The sequence below is a fragment of the Lynx canadensis genome, chromosome A1 (genome assembly GCF_007474595.2).
Source record: "Lynx canadensis isolate LIC74 chromosome A1, mLynCan4.pri.v2, whole genome shotgun sequence".
NCBI lineage: Eukaryota > Metazoa > Chordata > Mammalia > Carnivora > Felidae > Lynx > Lynx canadensis.
In genome coordinates this window covers 133,043,356-133,063,832 of record NC_044303.2, presented here as the reverse complement: position 1 = coordinate 133,063,832, position 20,477 = coordinate 133,043,356, and the positions used below count along the sequence as shown (strand labels likewise).

General features: G+C 38.6%; 2 protein-coding genes across 4 annotated transcripts in view; one reads left to right on the top strand and one right to left on the bottom strand.

Moving 5' to 3' along the window:
* The window catches only part of NLN (neurolysin), a 107,320-nt gene extending 88,329 nt beyond the window's left edge, over window positions 1–18,991 (bottom strand). The window contains exon 1 of the mRNA XM_030322118.2: window positions 18,849–18,991. Within this exon, the coding sequence (XP_030177978.1) occupies window positions 18,849–18,889 (41 nt within the window). The 5' untranslated portion in view covers window positions 18,890–18,991. The remainder of the gene's footprint in view (window positions 1–18,848) is intronic.
* A 148-nt stretch (window positions 18,992–19,139) lies between these two features.
* The window catches only part of SGTB (small glutamine rich tetratricopeptide repeat containing beta), a 45,040-nt gene continuing 43,702 nt past the window's right edge, over window positions 19,140–20,477 (top strand). For all 3 annotated transcript variants that reach the window (XM_030322130.1, XM_030322123.1, XM_030322139.1), the window contains exon 1: window positions 19,140–19,335. The gene's annotated coding sequence lies outside the window, so the exon portion shown is untranslated. The remainder of the gene's footprint in view (window positions 19,336–20,477) is intronic.

Sequence of the window (20,477 nt, the reverse complement as noted above, 5' to 3'; positions counted from 1 at the left end):
TTCCCCTCTGGTGACCATGAGTTCATTCTTTCAAGTTAAGAATCTATTTTTTTGGTTTGGCTCTTTTTTTCCTATTGTTCATTTGTTTCTTAAATTCCACATATGAGTATAATCATATGGTATTTGTCTTTCTCTGACCGACTTATTTCACTTTGCATTATACTCTCTAGCTCCAAGGGATAGTTTCTTTCTTGTCCACAGCTGTCTTCTTGGTTTAGCACAGCACCTACCATGGATAAAATACACTATGTTTTCTGAGTGGAAATCAAATGGAATGTATCTAGAATGTATAAATACTGCTCAAATCCAATATGAATAAACAACCTAATAGGAAAATAGACAAAAGATACCACAGGCATAAAATACAAATGGCAAATAAACATGAAAATACACTCTAACTCATTAGTAAACATGGCAATACATACAAAACCCAAGAGATACCATTTTACACCCAGAGCTGCTAAGGATGGAGTATCAATGGCTATACATGAACACTATACAGGAAGAGGGAGTCAATTAGTATTACCACTTTGGGAAAAAATTGGACATCATTTGGTAAAGTAGAGAACGCACAGATCCTACAAGAGAGCAATTTTTCTCTTAGGCCTATATTCTTGCACATATGTATCAGGAGAATTACAAGAATACTCATAGCAATATTGTTTATAATAGCAAATAACCGGGAATAACCTAAATACTCACCAACAAGACAACAGATAACAAATTTTGGAATGGTCACCCAGGTAAAGATCTTAACAGCAGTAAAAATGAACCACAGCTATGTAAAACTAGTTTCATCAAGTGAAACTAAACCATATATTGCTAAGGGAAACATAGACTTGTGTTATGACATTATAAAGAAAAGGAACAGGACTATAAATGTAAATTCAGGACAGTGGTTATCTTTGGAATAAGGAGAAAAGATATGGTCAGAAAGGGGCACATAAAAAACTTAAAAGGTACTAGATGTATCATTTTAGATATACAGATACTCCTTTTTCATTCTTTTAACTGTAGATACATACATTTTTTGTGTATAATACTTCGTAATAACTTTTAAGATGAATGACAAGTATTAGCCAGGCTGTGGAAAGGTAGGGAAAGAGAAGAATGTTCCAAATAAGGGATCAGCTGTGTTAAGAAGAGGAGGTAAAGACATGAACTATCTGCCAAAAACAATGAGTTCCCTGAGTGAGAGGAAAAGCTGGAACAGCTTAGTGGTTAGACTGTACAGGGATTTATAAAGCAATCAAAGAGTTTTGATTTTATCCTAAGGTTAAGGGCAAACTAAAGAATTTTAAACTGGAGTATGAATGTCACATTTGGATTGCATAAAGATCTCTGTTTTCATAAGGGAAGTATATTAATAGGAAGCAAAAACTGAGGCTGTGACTCATGATGAGGATTTGGGTCATAGGGGTGGTAATGCAAATAGAGAACAGAGAAAGACTTTAAACCTGGTAATTGATGAAAAAGGTAGAGACAGAAAAAGGCCAGGGACAGCTCCCAGACTTTTGACTTCAGTAAATGTTAACATTTGTTGAGACAGAGAACAATGGCAAAAACAGATTTATAAGATTTGTAAATCTGGTTTAGGATAAAGAGATACTGAAATTAAACAATAACATAACAAGTGCTCAATAAATATTTATAAAATGAAAATGACTGAATGTAAGACTTTTAAAAGGAATTACACAATTGGTAGTTGGAATCTAATATTCATTGATTTCTCTTTCACATAAATAATTTGTGCTTCTCTATGTTGTACCATGGTATAAAAGAATTCCTATGAAAAATGAAATCTGAAAGTCGTATATATGTATAAATTGCAGTGTTACAATGAGAAGATCTAATAATGTAGCCCTTACTGTATGAATGTTACGCAGTATAGCAATCAGACTATAACTAAAAGTTGTGATTATCTCAGTCACTACAACCATACTTAAGATGTGGGGCAGGAAAACCCAGAAGAACCCACCAAAAAGTTGCTAGAACTGATAAACGAATTTAGTAAAGCTGAAGAATACAAAATCAACATACAGCAATCTGTTGTACTTCTTACACTAGTGATGAAAGAGCAGAAAGAGAAATTAAGACAACAATTCCATTTAAAATTGTACCCAAACCAGTAAGATATGTAGGAATAAACCTAATCAAAGAAGTGAAAGACCTGTACTCTGAAAACTATAAAAAACTGGTGAAAGAAACTGAAAATGACACCAAGAAACGCAAAGGCATTCCATGCTTATGGATTGAAAGAACAAGTATTGTTCAAATGTGTATACCACCCAGAGCCAACCGCACATTTAATGTAATATCTATCAAAATATCGACAGCATTTTTCACAGAACTAGGATAAATAATTCTAACATTTTATGGAACCACAAAAGACCCTGAATAGCTAAAGCAACCTTAAAAAAGAGAAGTTAAGCTGGAGGAATCACAATTCTGGACTTCAAGTTATATTAGAAAGCTGTAATAATCAAAACAATATGGTACTGGCACAAAAATAGACACATAGATCAAAAGAACAGAATAGAAAACCCAGAAATGAGCAGTTTGGGATGCCTGGCTGGCTCAGTCAGTAGAGCATGCAACTGTTGATCTCCAGATTGTAAGCTGGAGCCCCATGTTGGATAGGGAGATTACTTAGAAATAAAATCTTAAAAAACAACAACAACACAGAAATGAATTCACAACTATATCGCCAATAATATTCGATAAAGCAGGAAAGAATATCCAATGGGAAAAAGAATGTCTCTTCAACAAATGGTGTTGGAAAAACTGGACAGCATCATGCAAAAGAATGAAATCAAGACACTTTCTTACACCACACACAAAAATAAATTAAAAATGGATTAAAGATGGGAATACAAGCTGGTGCAGCCACTCTGGAAAATAGTATGGAGGATGCTCAAAAAATTTAAAATAGAACTACCCTACAATCCAGCAATTGCACTACTAGGTATTTATCCAAGGGATACAGGTATGCTGTTCCGAAGGGACACATGCACCCCAATGTTTATAGCAGCACTATCAACAATAGCCAAAGCATGGAAAGAGCCCAAATGTCCATCGATGGATGAATGGATAAAGAAGATGTGGTATATACATACAATGGAGTATTACTTGCCAATCAAAAAGAATGAAATCTTGCCATTTGCAACTACATGGATGGAACTAGAGGGTATTATGCTAAGCGAAATTAGTCAGTCAGAGAAAGACAAATATCATATGACTTCATATGACAAATATCATATGACTTCACTCATATGAGGACTTTAAGACACAGAACAGATGAACATAAGGAAAGAGAAGCAAAAATAATGTAAAAACAGGGAGGGGACAAAACATAAGAGACTCTTAAATATGGAGAACAAACAGAGGGTTACTGGAGGGGTTGTGGGAGGGGGGATGGGCTAAATGGGTAAGGGGCACTAAGGAATCTACTCCTGAAATCATTGTTGCACTATATGCTAACTAATTTGGATGTAAATTTAAAAAAAATAAAATTAAAAAAAAATTGAAATCCCACACAAAAAAAATGGATTAAAGACCTAAATGTGAGACCTAAAACCTTAAAAACTGTAGAAGAGAACACAGGCAGTAACTTCTTTGACATCGGCTGTAGCAAACTTCTTTCTAGATATGTCTCTGGAAACAAGGGAAACAAAAGCAAAAATAACACATTGGAAACTAAAAACCTTCTTTACAGTGAAGGAAACAGTCAATAAAACTAAAAGGTAACCTATACAATGGAAGAATATATTTGAAAATGACATATCTGATAAAGGGTTAGTATCCAAAATGTATAAATAACTTATCAAAGTCAACATCCAAAAAACAAATAATCCAATTAAAAAATGGGCAGAAATTTGCAATGACATGGATGGAATTAGAGTGCATTATGCTAAGTGAAATAAGTCAGTGAAAGATAAATACCATATGATGTCACTCATATGTGGAATTTAAGAAACATATGTGGAAATTAAGAAACAAAATAGATGAACATAAGGGAAGGGAAGGAAAAATAATAAATATAATGATAGAGAGGGAGGCAAACCATAAGAGTCTCTTAAATATAGACAACAAACTGAGGGTTGCTGGAGGGGTATTGGGTGTGGGGGATGGGTTAAATGGGTGATGGTAATTAAGGAGGGCACTTGTGATAGGCTTTGTGTGCTATATGTAAGTGATGAATCACTAAATTCTACTCCTGAAACCAATACTACACTATGTTAATTAACTTAAATTTTAGAAAAGTATTCAAAGAAAAAAAAATTTTTTTAAATGGGCAGATGGCATGAATACACATTTTCCAAAGAAGACATGCAGATGGTCAACAGACACATGATGGTCAACATCATTTATCATCAAGGAAGTGCAAAATATAAACTACAATGAGATATCACCTCACACCTATCAGAATGGCTAAAATTAACAACACAAGTCTGGGTGGCTCAGTCAGTTAAGTGTCTGACTTCAGCTCAGTTCATGATCTCAAGGTTCTTGAGTTTGAGCCCAGCACGGGGCTCTATACTGACAGTGAAGAACCCACTTCAGATCCTCTGTCTCCCTCTCTCTCTGCCCTTCCCCTGCTCTCTCTCTCTCTCAAAAATAAAAGAAAAAAAAAACCATTAAAAACATTTAAAAAAAGAAACCACAGGTGTTGGCAAGGATGTGGCCAAAGGGGAAGCCTTTTGCACCGTGGTGGGAATGCAAGCTGGTAAGTCACTCTGGAAAACAGTATGAAGGCTCCTCAAAAAGCTAAAAATAGAACTACCCTATGATCCAGCAATTGCACTACTGGATATTTATCAAAGGAATACAAAAACACTAATTCAAATTGATACATGCACCCTGATGTTTATAGCAACATTATCTACAATAGCCAAATTATGTAAACAGCTCAAGTGTCCAATGAGGGATGAATGGAGTAAGAAGATATGGGGTATGTGTGTGTGTGTGTGCATGTATGTATATGTCATATATATATATATATATATATATACACACACACACACACATATATGTAATATTCCTTTGCATTATATCATTGTATATATTATATACATCATCATATATATACATACATATAAATGAATATAACTCAGCTATAAAAAAGAATAAAATCTTTCCATTTGCAACGACATGGATGGAGCCAGAGAGCATTATGCTAAGTGAAATAAGTCAGAGAAAGACAAATACCATATGAGTTTCATTCATAGGTAGAATTTAAGAAACAATACAAACGAACAAAGGGAAAAAAAATACAAACGAACAAAGGGAAAAAAAAAACAAAGGTGGAAAAAAATGAACAAAGGGGAAACAGATTCTTAACTATAGAGAACTGATGGTTACCAGAGGGAAGGGAGGTGGAGAGATGGGTAAAATAGGTGACTGGGATTAAGGAGAGCTCTTGTTGTGATGAGCACCAGGTGTTGCATGGAAGTGTTGAATCACTATATTGTACACGTGAAACTAATACTAGACTGTATATTGACTAACTGGAATTTAAACTAAAAGGTAAGAAAGCAAGAAGGAAGGACAAAAGGAAGGAAGAAAAAAGAGGGGTGCCTGGGTGGCTCAATCGGTTAAGTTTCTGACTTTGGCCCAGGTTATGACCTCATGGTCAGTGAGTTCGAGCCCAGCTTCGGGCTCTGTGCTGACAGCTCAGAGCCTGGAGCCTGCTTCAGAATCTGTGTCTCTCTCTCTCTCTCTGCCTTTCCCCTGTTCACACTCTGTCTCTTTCTCAAAAAAAAAAAAAAAAGAAAAAAGAAAAAGAAAGAAAAAAGGATTAAAGGGGGAAAAAAAGGGTTCATCTCTTTCTGTATGACTATGCATTTATTTATTCAAAAAAAGCCCTCCTTTCCCCTACTACAGTACTGCACACCAAATATTATAATAGTTGTCAAGTATGTATTAAGTTTATTTCTGGACTCTGTTCCTTCATCTATTTTTCTATTCTTGCACCAATACAAAACTGTGTTTTGTTTTGTTCTTTTTAAATTTTTTTTTAAATGTTTTTATTTATTTTTGAGACAGAGAGAGAGCATGAGCAGGGGAGGGGCAGAGAGAGACAGGGAGACACAGAATCTGAAGCAGGCTCCAGGCTCTCAGCTGTCAGCACAGAGCCTGACGCGGGGCTCAAACTCACAGACTGTGAGATCCTGACCTGAGCTAAAGTCGGACACTTAACCAACTGAGCCACCCAGGCGCCCCTTGTTTTGTTTTTGAATGACTGTAGCTTTGTAATACCTTGGTATTTAGTAGCTTAAATCCTCTAACTTGTTATTTTTCAAGTTTGTGTTTTGCTATTCTTGGCCCTTTATGTTTCCATTTTAAATTTTAGACAACGCATGTCAATTTCCACAAAAAGTTCTTCTGGGATTTTGATTGGGATTTTATTGAATCTAAAGGTTAAATTAGGGGAAATCGACAATTCTCCTGCATTCAGTAGTCCACCTTTCTGTGCTACCCAGGGAGGGGTTGATACCATGTTGTTTTGTGTTCCCGTTGTAACTTAAAGGGAAACTTTCACAATGTCCGGAGCCCTGATGTCCTACAAGTGAAGGAGGAGAATATCCTCAAATTCCTTGCAGCAGGAACCCACTTACTTAGGTGGTACCAACCTTGACTTCCAGATGGAACAGTGTATCTACAAAAGGAAAAGTGATGGTATCTACATCATAACTGAAGAGAACCTGGGAGAAGCTTCTGTTGGCAGCTTGTGCCATTGTTGCCATTGAAAACCCTGCTTGATGTCAGTGTCATATCATCCAAGAATACTGGCCAGCGAGCTGTGCTGAAGTTTGCTGCTGCTACTGGAGCCACTCCTATTGCTGACAACTTCACTCCTGGAAACTTCACTAACCAGATCCTGCAGCCTTCCAGGAGCAGGGACTTCTGGTGCTTACTGATTCCAGGGCTGACCACCAGCCTCTTACAGAGGCATCTTATATTAACCAGCCTACCATCGCTCTGTGTAACAGACTCTCCTCTGTGCTATATGGACATCACCATAGCATCCCTTGCAACAAGGGAGCTCGCTGAGTGGGTCTGATGCAGTGGATGCATGTCACCATTTCCCGTAAACACCCATGGGAGGTCAATGCCTGATCTCTACCTCTACAGATACCCTGGAGAGATTGAAAAGAGCAGGCCACTATTGAAAATGCTGTGACCAAGGAGGAATTTCAGGGTGAATGGACTGCTCCTGCTCCTGAGTTCACTGCTACTCAACCTGAAGTCGTAGGCTGGTCTGAAGGCTTGCAGGTTCCCTCTATGTCTATTCAGCAGTTTCCCACTGAAGACTGAAGACTGGAGCACTTAATCTGCCACTGAAGATTGGTCAGCAGCTCCCACTGCTGAGGCCACTGAATGGGTAGGAACAACTACTGACTGGCCTTAAGCTGCTCTTTCCCAAAGGCAAACAAAATGGAAATAAGGTGGACAGAAAATAAACAGTTTCTATCTTCAGTAGTCCAATCCCAAACTGACATCTCCTTTCATTTACTTGGATCTTTTGTTTTAGATCTGTTTTTTAGAACTCGCTTTTTATTTACTTAGACTTTTATTCTTTTCACAAATGTTTTGTAGTTTGCTGATGTTTTATATTTTTTGATTTGTTCCTAGATATTTAAAGTTTTTAATTCTATTTTTACTTATATAATTTGAAAATTTCACTTTCCAATTGTATCTTGCTAAGGAATAGACCTATAATTCAATTTGTATGTTGATCTTATGTCCATGGATATAAAACATTCATTCTAATATTTTATCCTTTGAATTTTCTATACTCACAATTATGTCATTGCAAAAAAATGACAGTTTTATTTCTTCCTTTCCAATATTTCCATCTTTTTTTTTTTTCTTAAATTATTGCACTGGCTGAACCCTCAAGGACAACATTGAATATACATAGTAAAAACGGTCATCTCTGCCTCATTCCTGATCTCAGGCAGGCTTTTTAAAAGTAATTTTACTACTATGTATGAAGTTTCACATAGGCTTAAAAAATATATACTTTATGAAGTTAAAGAAGTCCTTCTATTCTTGGTTTTGCAATTTTTTTTAAATTATGGATGGGTATTAAATTTTATCAATTTTTTTTATGCATCTCGCATAATAATCACATGATTTTTCTCCTTTATTCAATTAATTGGTTGATTTCATGGATTGATTTTCTAATTTTTTCAAACTTACAAAAGCCCACTGGTTTTTCCTTGTAGTGTCCTCTTGAATTTGTGGAATGAGGGTTTGTAGTCTCATAAAATTAGTTAGGAAGTATCGACTATTTTTTGCTTCTTTGGAAATGATTATGTATGACTGGTATTATTCCTTAGATATTTGGAAGAATTCACTGCTGAAGCCATATGGGTCTAGAGTTTTCTTTGTGGAAAATCTTTCAATACAAAAATAGTTTCTTTAATAAATAAAAGATTTTCTATCTCTTTTGGTGTCCATCTTAACGTTATATTGTTCAAATAATTTTTCCATTTATCTAAATTTTCAAATATATCGGCAAACACTTCTTTATACTCTCATCTTTGACCATCTGTACAATCTTTAGTGACATTCCTCTTTTTAATCCTTTTATTGATGTATATGTATTCCCTCATTTTTCTTGCTAACCTAAGTCAATCGATTTTATCATATTTTTAAGGGACAAACTTTGGCTTTGTTGAATTTCCCTATTGTGTGTTTGTTTTCTGTATCATTGCTTTTTGCTTTTTATTATTGCCTTCTTTCTATTTTCTTTGGGTTTAAACTGCTGTTCCCTTTCTGGCTTTCTGAGATAAAAACTCAAATCTTTCTTCTTTGCTAATGTATTTAAAGATAATTTTTTTTTCCTGAATACTACATAAGCTATGTAATAGACTGCAAAAATATCTATAAAATTTTCCTATCTCTGTCAGCATAACCTACTGTAATATAATTCAGCAGTTTTTTTTTCTAAGTAATAAAAATATTTTTTTTAGTAATCTCTACACCCAATGTGGAGCTCAAACTCAGAACCATGAGATCAAGAGTTACACGCTCTTCCGACTGAGCCAGCCAGGTGCCCCACAGCAGTTTTTTTCCATCAAGAGTTATCTCCACCCTTGAGTCTAGGTTTGACCATTCGACTTGCTTTAGTCACAAGATACTAGCAAATATAAAACAGAGACTTGTAATGCTTTTAAGCATTGGAACTTGTCTTCTTTTGTTGTGCTTGGAAACTTGGGAAGACTAGGTAAATGAGAGGAATGTTTCTGTAAATATTTTTGTAGCTACATCCTTATGTATGGTGTGGCATACTCAAAGCATAAAAAACCTACTCCTAAAGAGGAAGCCTTTTGCACTGCTGGTGGGAATGCAAACTCGTGTAGCAAGTCTGGAAAACAGTATGGAGGTTCCTCAATAAAAATAGAGGGGCGCCTGAGTGGCTAAGTCAGTTAAGTGTCCAACTATTGATTTTGGCTCAGGTCATGATCTCACAGTTTGTGAGTTCGAGCCCCACAATGGGCTCTGTGCTGATGGTGCAGAGCCTGCTTGAGAGTCTCTCTCTCTCTCTCTCTCTCTCTCTCTGTCACTCACTCAAAATAAATAAATAAACCTTAAAAAAATTTTTTTTAAGTTAAAAATAGAGCTACCCTGTGACCCAACAGTTGCATTACTAGGTATATTTACTCAGAGAATACAAAAATACTAATTCAAAGGGATACATGCACTCTGCTGTTTATAGCAGCATTATCTACAAAAGCTAAGGTATGGAAACAGCCCAAGTATCTATTGACTGAAGAATGGATAAGGAAGATGTTGTATTGTGTGTTTGTGTATGTGTGTGAAAATATGTATATATACACATATAATATATACGTATACACACACATACACACACAATGGACTATTACTCAGCCATAAAAAAGAATAAAATCTTGCCATTTCCAATGACATGGATGGAGCTAGAGTGTATTATACTAAGTGAAATAAGTCAGTCAGAGAAAAACAAATACTATATGAATTTCACTCATGTGGAATTTAAGAAACAAAACAAATGTGCAAAGGGGGAAAAAAAAAACGAAGAGAGAGGCAAACCAAGAAACAGACTCTTAACTACAGAGAACAAATTGATTGTTACCCTAAAGGTGGTGGGTGGGGGTACAGGAAGAAAAAATAAAAGATGTGAGGCAGAAAAAGAATTTTCCTCTTAGTCTTGAGGTTAAATACGATTAGGTATCAAAGACACCAGCTATGTGTGGCTTGGAAATAGAAGGATATCCTTTTGAGTGCCAAGTAGGTGGAATGGGATAGGATCTTCCAATGTACACTGAGGTAATCAGAAACCCCAATTTTGTAAGCTGGAGTTTCTCATACTTCCTTCAGTTTATGTTGATTTTCTTTTGGTTTCACTTAATAATTAGAAAAGTCATTTCAAAAAAGTCAATATTCATGATAGATAAAGGTTTCAAATATGCAAAATGAAACATACAAGTACTAGAAGAAAAGTCAGGTGATTTAAAAAAATTCTAATCTTGGGGTAGAAGGACATTCTAGGCACATGACCAAAGGCAGACGTCATTAAAAAAAAACAAACAAAAAACTGATATACTTGATTACATAAAAATTTTTAACTTGTGTAGAACAAAAAGCGGGAACAATCCACCCCAAAATTCAAAGACTAAAAAAAAAAAATTAAAAAAAATTGCAACATTTATGAAGGGCTATTACAAATTAATACTCTGAATTTAAAAACCTCCAAAATCCAACCAGGTAATTCACAAACATGAAAATAATAGCTAACATATATTGAGCTTTGATGTGCCAATATTGTAGACCAAATGCTAAAATGACCCCCATTTCACCCCTCTATGTACCTATGACTTCTTACAATTTTGAGTTTGCTGCTCCTCCCATCAGGATACAGTCTGTCTTTGGGAGTTGCTCTGGCCAGCATAATGTGGCATAGTTGATGGTACTCCAGTTTGAGGCTAAGCTTCAGGAGGCCTGTATACACTTCCACTCTCATGGAACCCTGACATCGCCATAAGAACAAGTCAGAATTAGCCTCTTGGAGGATGAGAGAGAATGTGAAAGAGAGCCAAACGGCCCCAACTTTTGCCATCCCAGATCCCCAAATATATGACGCAGCTCAGCCAAGATCAACAGAGCTGCCTACACAATCCATGGCTGATAGGTGGAATGATCCTGGTCAAGACCAGAAAAACTGCCCTGCAAACACAATGTGTGTCAGCAAACATAAACATTTATCACTAAACTCCCGAGATTTGGTTTGCTACATAGCATTATTTTGGCAATAGTAATGGATATAGTCAAGTAATGTTCAAAGTACTCTATATTTATTTACTCTCAATCTTAAACAGGTGATATGAGATAATAGCGAATATATATTGGTCTCTGCCCCTGATTCTTGGCAATGAGCTCCTAAAAACCTTATTACTTCCTAAGTGATAACGGCACTAGGATCATCTTTTGTTGTAATATTTGGTTTCTGATGCTGGTTCCCGACACAGGGCTCCTGAAAGCCTTGAAATGTCCTGGTTGATAGGAGTGTCTTTTGTTCTGATGAAGTGACTGGATAGGCTCCTAGATGAGGGCTGGTCACCAAAAAGAGCCATGATTAGAAGATTGAAATTTTTAGCCTTCCCTCCCATTCTCTTGAGAAGGGAGAAGGGCTGAAAATGGAATTAACGACATATCATGCCTACCTCATGAAACCTCCATCAAAATCCCAATAATAAGGGGTTTGGAGAGCTTCTAGTTTGGTGAACACAGCCATGTTCCAGGAGGATGATGCACCCCAACTTCAAAGAGACAGAAGCTCCTGTGCTCAGACCTCAGTATCTCTTCATCTGCATCCTTACAATAATGTCCTTTAACTGGTAAACATGTTTCCTGAGTTCTGGGAGCTACTCTAGCAAATTAATTGAACCCAAGGAGGGAGTCATGGGAACCTGAGACTTATAGCCAATAGGACAGAAGCAGTGGAAACAACATGGACTTGAAATTGGCATCTGGAGTTGGGTTAGCAGACTTGTGGAGCCAGCCCTTAACCTGGGGGATCTGATGGTAACTCCAGGTAGACAGTGTCAGAATTAAGTTAAAATGTAGGACACCCCGCTGGTAAGGCAGAGAATTGCTTGCTGTGGAGAAAACTTCCACACACATTTGGTGACCTAATTGTCATAAGCCAAAAGTTCTGGGTGAGTAGTAAAAGGCCTCCTAGGAGAAGGAACAACTGTTTTTCTAATACAGATGAGTACAATTTTTCCCTCTCTTATCTCATTTCCTGTACTCCACTCCAGTCACAATGGCCTCTTTGAGTTCTCAAACACATCAGGCACAACACCAGCTTCTCACTGAGCCCTCTCCTGTAAACTCACCAATACTAAATACCCATCTATCCTGCTTTATTTTTTGCCCCCCTAGCACATTTTCCCATTTAACATACGCTGTAATTTCCTTATCTGTCTTTCCCATTAGAAAGAACATAAGCTCCACGAACATAAGGATTTGGGGCTGCTTTGTTCATCACTGTATCACTAGACCTAGAATAATGTTTGGCACATAATACTCAGTAAATATTTGGCGAGTGAAAAAATCAGCCAATCAATTTCAGCTTGCTGATGAAGAAATAAACACAGAAAAATTAAGTAACTCTGCCTAAGATCACAGTGCTAGTCAGTGGCAGAGGCAAGCAGGCTACAGATTATTCTAGTCTAGTCTAGAGTACTATACTACCTGCCTTTCTAAAGCAGAGTGTGGCATATACATATGTGCCCAATAAGCATCAATTTCCTTGGTTCTTCATACTTTAATCTAGGTGCTTCTCTCCACAGAAGTTCTCTCTTTTGTCTTAACCAAAGAAGTGATATTATTTAAACATGAGAAAGTACTAGGACGTTTCTGTGCAAAACCAGGGGTAAAGAGCAACAATAAAAATCCTCCTTTACAACATTTTAAAATCCATTTATACAACTAATGTGTAACCTTTGATATTGGTAACTTAAAACCTTTTCTCCATTAGTATTTTTTTTCTAGCACCATTGTAAAATTCTGGGGTTTCTATCTACTGGATTTGGGGACACAATCTCGATTTTATTTAATTACAGTTAAGATACATAAATGTTAAGTTTATGAATAACTATAATTTAATTTGTCTGACTTTCTAAGACTTCCCATATGAATAAATTGGGAATGCCTGGGTGGCTCAGTCAGTTAAACGGTTAAGCATATAACTCTTAGTTTTGGCTTAGGTCATTATTTCCTCCTTTGTGGGATCAAGGGCCGTGTCAAGCTCTGCACTGACAGCAAGGAGCCCACTCGGTATTCTCTCCCTCTCCCTCTCTGCCCCTCTCCTGCTTGCATGTGTGTGTGCATTCTCTCAAAACGAATAAATATTTTTTAAAAAAGGAAAAGGAAAACAAGGAACTTTTTTGGTCTTCAGATCACAAGTCCTGAAATTTTATTAGAGAATTAAACTCACCAAATAAACTCTCAAAAAAAAAAAGGGGAAGTGAATGTAAATTATAATAAGAAAAGTTTCAGGGCATCTGGATGGCTCAGTTGGTTGAGTGACTTCGGCTCAGGTCATGGTTCATGAGTCCAAGCCCTGCATCTGGCCGCTCGTTGCTGTAAAGGCGGAGCCGACTTTGGATCCTCTCTCCCGCTTTCTGCACTTGCACTTTCTCTCTCTCTCTCTCTCTCGAAAATAAACATTAAAAAATAAACATTTAAGAAAACAATAAGAAAAGTTCTACTTAACTAATTGGTAAGGATAAAAAATATTAAAATGCTCAGTGTTGGTAATCGTGTAGGAAACTAGCATTTATACACTCCACTGGTAAGAGTGAAATTTGGTCGAAACTTTTTGGAAAAAAATAGGTACCAAATCCTGAAAGATGTGCATCAAAGGCCTCTGATGTACAAATTCCTTTGCTAAAAACTTATATTGATGAAATAATTAAGGATTTGGAAAAAGACCTAATAGCAAGAATGTTTATCTAAGCACTATTACTCAGCAAGAAGTTGGGAAGAGTTATATCCAAAAGTAGGGATTAATTATCATACATTTCCAAATGGACTATATTGTAACTCTTTATATTATGGAAGAGTGCTTGCAGTACATAAAAATTATAATAAATATGGTATAATCTCATATTTGTAAAAACAAAAACATCTATGTAGAAAAGATTTTGGAAGCTATTAACACATGGCTCTTCTGGATCGGTGGACTTGTTTCTTTTGCTTGTCAATATTTTCCAGTTTTCCACAGTGAACACGCATTGCTGTCATAATTTTTAAAACCAAGGGTTTTTTTAATTGAATGAGGAAACGAGGGCCATTATGGGCATAATCTGGACTAAATATTGTTGAGTCATCTTTCCCATTTGTCTTTTTGATCATGCAATGATCCATCCCTCACTCTACATTAGATTCTGCTTGGCTCAAATTCTGTGCAATTTAGATGAGGTAGGAAGGGAAATTCTCCTGGTTTAATTGCTATGGCAACAAAAGTTGAAAGAAATCTTAGGTATTATTTAGTCTAGTCCTTTTCATTTTACAAAATAAGGAATTTGAGAGATCCAAGATATTGAGTGATTTACTTAAGGATATAGGTTATCTCAACAGCAAGCATAATGTCTTCAGATTCTCAGTCCCCTCATTCCCAAGAAGTTAGCCTAGTAATCCATCAATGATATGGGCTGCTCAAATGGCTTTGGAAGGGGATATATAGCAGCTCTGCCAACAGGAAAACACAAGAAGAATCTTAAGTCAGTAAATAAAAACCTGGTCACTTTAAAACACTAAAATGAACTCCCAAGTGTCGGAAGAAATTAGGAAAAATATATCAAGAGAACACAGAGGCCTTCCATGTTGCCTAGTATCGACTGTTTTTTGGAGGATACAGTTTGAAACAAAGATACTGTGATTAACTCACTCACAAATGCTGTAATTTAATGACTACTACTACTGTATATGTTGATTAACTGTAATATTATGCTGTTAAGTAATAAAATAGTTGCTATAGTTGATCACCAGCTTTTTTTTAAAGTTTATTTATTGAGAGAGACAGAGAGAGACAGAGAGAGAGGAGAGCATGAGCAGGGGAGGGGCAGACAAAGAGAAGGAGAGAGAGAGAATCCAAGCAGGCTCTGCACTGTCAGCACAAGCCCAATGTGGGGCTTGAACTCACAAACTGTGAGATCATAACCTGAGCCAAGATCAAGAGTCGACACTTAACCAACTAAGCCACCCAGGTACCCCTGATTACCAGCTTCTAACAAGATAATAATTGCATGGCTTTCTATATATTTATTTTCTTCCACACATAAACAAAGAATCTGAGTAACAAAGGGCACTTGGGTGGCTCAGTCAGTTAAGCATCTGACTCTTGGTTTCAGCTCAGGTCATGATCTCATGGTTCATGGGTTCAAGCTTCTCAATGGGCTCTGTGTGGAGCCCACTTGGGATTCTCTCTTTCTCTCTCTCTGCCCCCCTCCCTTGCTCTCACACCTCTCTCAGAAAAAAAAAAAAAAAAAATCTGAGTAACAAAGACCAGTGGTTTTCAAAATGTGGTTTGCAATCCTTGGGGATGGGAATATGGAGAGGGGTCCTTGAGACCATTTCAAGTCATCTGTGAGGTTAAAAGTATTTCACGATAATACTATGATATTATTTACTTTGTTCACTTGGTCGACATTTGTACTGATGGTAAGAAGCAATGGTAGATAAAATCATTGGCACCTTAGAACAAATCAAGGCAGTGGCACCAAAATGTCTTAGCAGTCATTATACTCTTTACGACCACTCACTCATGCTAAAAATTAATGTCAATTTCACTTTCATGAAATAGTAAAATATTTAATTTTATTAAATCTCAATCACTGAATGTGTATGTGTGGCAATGTATGCATACAGCATTTCTGCTGCAGAAATTCTCTCAAAAAATGTAACAAAGTGAGCCTGTCACTTCAAGGAACTGACAGTATTTGTTAGCAGTGATAAAATGTCAGCTTTAAAATGAAAATTAGAATTTTGAAAAAGTGTATCTGGCATTGTGAGCTTGCTAGTTCCCTAATACTTCAAGACATTTATGATGAGATGGATGATGATATTAGGGAATATGATTTGATATTGTAAAATGTAATGTATCAACATTAGGAAGATCTGTTTAATAGAGTGAACTACTATTTTCCAAGTAACCAATGTTTGGTATTTGAAAATCATGGGTAAAAGATCCGTTTAAAATCTAAGATAGACACATGGATTTTAATATGATAGAGTAAGAAAAGTACATGGATAGTTTCATATTCTGCATTGAAACTAATCTTTAAAACACTACCACATATCAAACTTTGGTATGATATAAAGCATATCCATGATTACTTTTATTTATTTATTTTTTTTTTTTGTAAATTTTTTTTTTTCAACGTTTATTTATTTTTGGGACAGAGAGAGACAGAGCATAAACGGGGGAGGGGCAGAGAGAGAGGGAAACACAGAATCGGAAACAGGCTCCAGGCTCTGAGCCATCAGCCCAGAGCCCGACGCGGGGCTCGAACTCACGGACCACGAGATCGTGACCTGGCTGAAGTCGGACGCTTAACCGACTGCGCCACCCAGGCGCCCCATGATTACTTTTAAAAAGTAGTCCTAGGGGTGCCTGGGTGGCTCAGGCATTTAAGTGTGTGACTCTTGGTTTCAGCTCGGGTCATGATCTCACGGTTCATGGGTTCGAGCCCCATGACAGTGAGGGGCCTGCTTGGGATTTTCTTTCCTTCTCTCCCTGCCCCTCCCCCGCTCACTTTGTCTCTGTCTCTCTCAAAAAATAAATAAATTTAAAAAGAACAGTAGTTTTTCCAACTATATATGAATGGGAGGTGGAATTTTTTTCATCTTAAACCAAAACAGTGTAACATATCAAATGCAGAAGCAGATGTAAGAATTCAGCTATTTTCTATTAAGTCACACATAGACAAAAGGTGGAAACAACCCAAATGTCCATGGACAGATGACAAACAAATGTCATATATCCAGACAATGGAATATTATTCAGCTTTAAAAAGGAAGGAAATTCTGACCTAAGTACATGGATGAAACTTAAAAACATTATGCTAACTCAAATAAGCCAGTCACAAATACTTTATGATTCTACTTGTATGAGGTACCTAAAAAAGTAAAATTCATAGACAGAAAGAATAGTGGTTACCAGGGATGGGAAAGAAGAGAATGAGGAGTTATTGTTTAATGGGTACAGAGTTTCACTTTAGGATGATGAAAAAGATCTGGAGACAGATAATGGTAATGGTTGCACAACAATGTTTAAGTTCTTAATGCCACTGAATCTTTCACTTAAAAATGATTAAAATGTCAAATGTTAAGTTATGTATATTTTACAACAATAAAAAAAGCTGAAGAAAAGGAAAAAAAAACCCCACAATTCCACTCTTCTTACTCATGTTTTTGGAGGAGTTTTGGAAAATAGTTAGTTTGGAAAATAGTTTCATTTTTAATGAAATGTTATTTGTGCATGTAATGAGTTTATTATTGTTTTATAAATAAACTAATAAATACTTTACAATTCCCTAGTTTTCATTTCTAATATGGTTAATATGGATAGATCTAGTACAACCCACATAAACAGAAGCTCTTAGGTCCTCGATGATTTTTGTAAGGTAAAGAGGTCTTGGGGCTAAAAAGTTTGAGAAGTTTGAGAATTGGTATCTTACTCGATATTTATTCTCTCTTCTCACACCTGCATTATTTATCTTCACTGGTTGGTATAGCTGCATTTTAAGCTATTATCACTTACAGCCTGCAGACTAAAAGGACAGCGTGAAATATGGCCAAAACCATCACATTAACTCTTTATAATTACTACTGTCCCTTGGACGCACCGTAAGTATAAGGACTGAGCAACATAAAGCTCCTCACGGATGAGTGACCATGTACAATAGAAAACTGTTAAAAAGGTTGAATGCTTAACATTTCCCAAAGTAGTTTCATAAGTATCTAGCAAGAAAGACACATTTCCTTTTTTCTGTTGGATCTTCATTACGATGTACAGTTCAAGGCTGTCTTCGGGAATGGGAGTGGTAGAGGCATTGTTTCTGAAAACCACTCCATCTAGCGCAGCCAAGCAAAGAATTTAATTCTCTCACCATCTTGCTACTGGTCTGTTGCAGAGGGGTGTGGCTTGGGAGCTAGGAAGCAATCCAAAACAGCAGCTGAGGCTGCCCCAAAGCGTGTCCAAGCAATAATTTCCTCCATTTTGGGCCAAGTCAATTTGCCCCAGCAAGAGGCCGAATGTTTTATGGGGAAGAGGTAAATAAAAAAGGAAATTAGAAAGCATGGACGGAGAAAAGCCGCAAAACCATAGCGGTTTCATCTTGCAAGGACGTTAAACGATTTGTATGCTAATGATGTGCGTGAGGGGCAAATTAGAATCGCTATTCCTGAGTCTACAGCTGCCGGCACTTTCAATAAGAGATCTGCAGTTCTGGATGGGGGGGCGGGGCGGAAGTCAAACGATTTTCTTATCCGAACCATCTTTCTGCATTCTTTTTGGGCCGGGCTTGTGACCAGTCTCGCTGACTGCAGCTGAGGCAGTCCCAAACAAAGGGGAATGGATGCCTTCCCAAGAGAGCGGAGGAGGGAAAGGTGGCCCGAAGTTCCCCCGCGCCAGGTGTCCCTCAGGGCAGAGCATGCGGGCCGCGGGGAGGGAGAGGCCCAGGAGCGTCAGAGGGGTGCGCTTGGGAAAGCCCGAGCACAGGCACTTGGCACTGACAGGACGGAAAACCACTCCCGGCCCACAGTCAAGGTTAACCCGCACACCGAGATACCTGTGGAGGTCTCGCACAGCCGAAAGGCACTGGGCGATCATGGGAGCGCCGAGAGGCGGTGGCGGCGGCGGCGGCGGCGGGCGCGTTGTCCTCCGGTTTGGCGTGGAGGGAGGCGGGGCGCCCGGGAGCCAAGAGGCGGCCTAGCGGAGGAGGCAACAGCGGCGGTGGCTGCCAGCCCTGCCCGCGCCCTCCCACGTGCGACAGCACCACGCCGGCGCCCACTTGGGCCCCGCCCCCCCGGCTTGCGCCCCGCCCCGCGCTCCTGGCACCGCCCCGGGGGCGGTTCTGGCGAGACCCACTGGCCGGGAGCAAAGCGCACAGCCGGGTGGGCTGAGGGGCGGCGGCGGCCCAGAGCAGCGGAAGTTTTGGCGACCGCTGGCACTACTACGATCGGGAGTCAGGCTGAAGCTCGGAGGACCAGCGAGCGGGCGGACCGGTTTACGGACGCCCGTGGGCCCGCTGCCACCATCTCGCGTCCTCTTGCCTGGTAAGGGGCTTCTGTCTGGGATGGGTGCGTCTCCTGCCGCCCCAGGTGGGGCCTGCACCGCGCACCCGCATCAAACCCCGTCTGGGCCGAAGCGAGGCCCGGGTACCCAAGGGAGGTAGGAGGTCGATGTGTTATGGGGAGAAGAAGGGGGAGAAGACGGGAGGAGATTGGCTGTCTTCGTTTCCCCTCCTCACCTTCTTCACTCCCATTCTTTTTTCACCTTCTGCCCTGGGGCCTTATTTAATACTTGCAACCCCATGGCCTAAAGACTGGGCTTGCCTTTAGAATAAGCCTAGAAATAATAAACATCCTGGCGGCGGGTACCACACCCTGGTTTTGGATTAGGGAACCTGGAGAACAGATGGATGATGCGATTTAGTGGAAATAAGCCATTAATGCCGGCTGGCCCTGCGCCACTGTTTGGATGCGATAGTATTCCATGTGAATGAACATGACCGGGAGCTTCCAGCTTGTCCACGAGAGCACAGCTACTGCAGAGAGCACTGGTCGGTGTGTAGTATCCATCGATTTAGGCAATGATTTTCCGACATATCTAGATTAAATAGAAATGCTATTTTTATTAAGAATGACACTCAATAGTTGAACACCCTTTCATTAATATACTTCCTCCTCAAGTAACAGTCTCAGCCTAAAAAAGTTGGTGCAGTGTAAATTATGCATACATTTAAAAAAAATCTCATGAAATAGACGAAGATGCTTATTGTAGATGAGCATCTGAGTCAGCAGTATGAAATCTCCCTCAACATAGTACTGAGGCCTTTTGGGGATTTCTACTTCTGTATCTGTACCCCTGTCCTTATCCGTATCTGTACCATATATACTGTTAAGATATAATGAGATAATGGGGCGCATGGGTGGCTCAGTCGGTTAAGCGTCTGACTTCTGCTGAGGTCATGATCCCACAGTTCGAGGGTTCCAGCCCCCCATCGGGCTCTGTGCTGACAGCTCAGAGCCTGCAGTTCGGAGCCTGGAGCCTGTTTTGGATTTTGTGACTCCCTCTCTTTCTCTGCCCTTCACCGCTCACACTCTGTCTCTCAAAAAATAAATAAACATTAAAAAAAAAAAATACAGTGAGGTAGTCAGTGACTCTCTCTCTCTCTGACCCTCCACTGCTCACACTC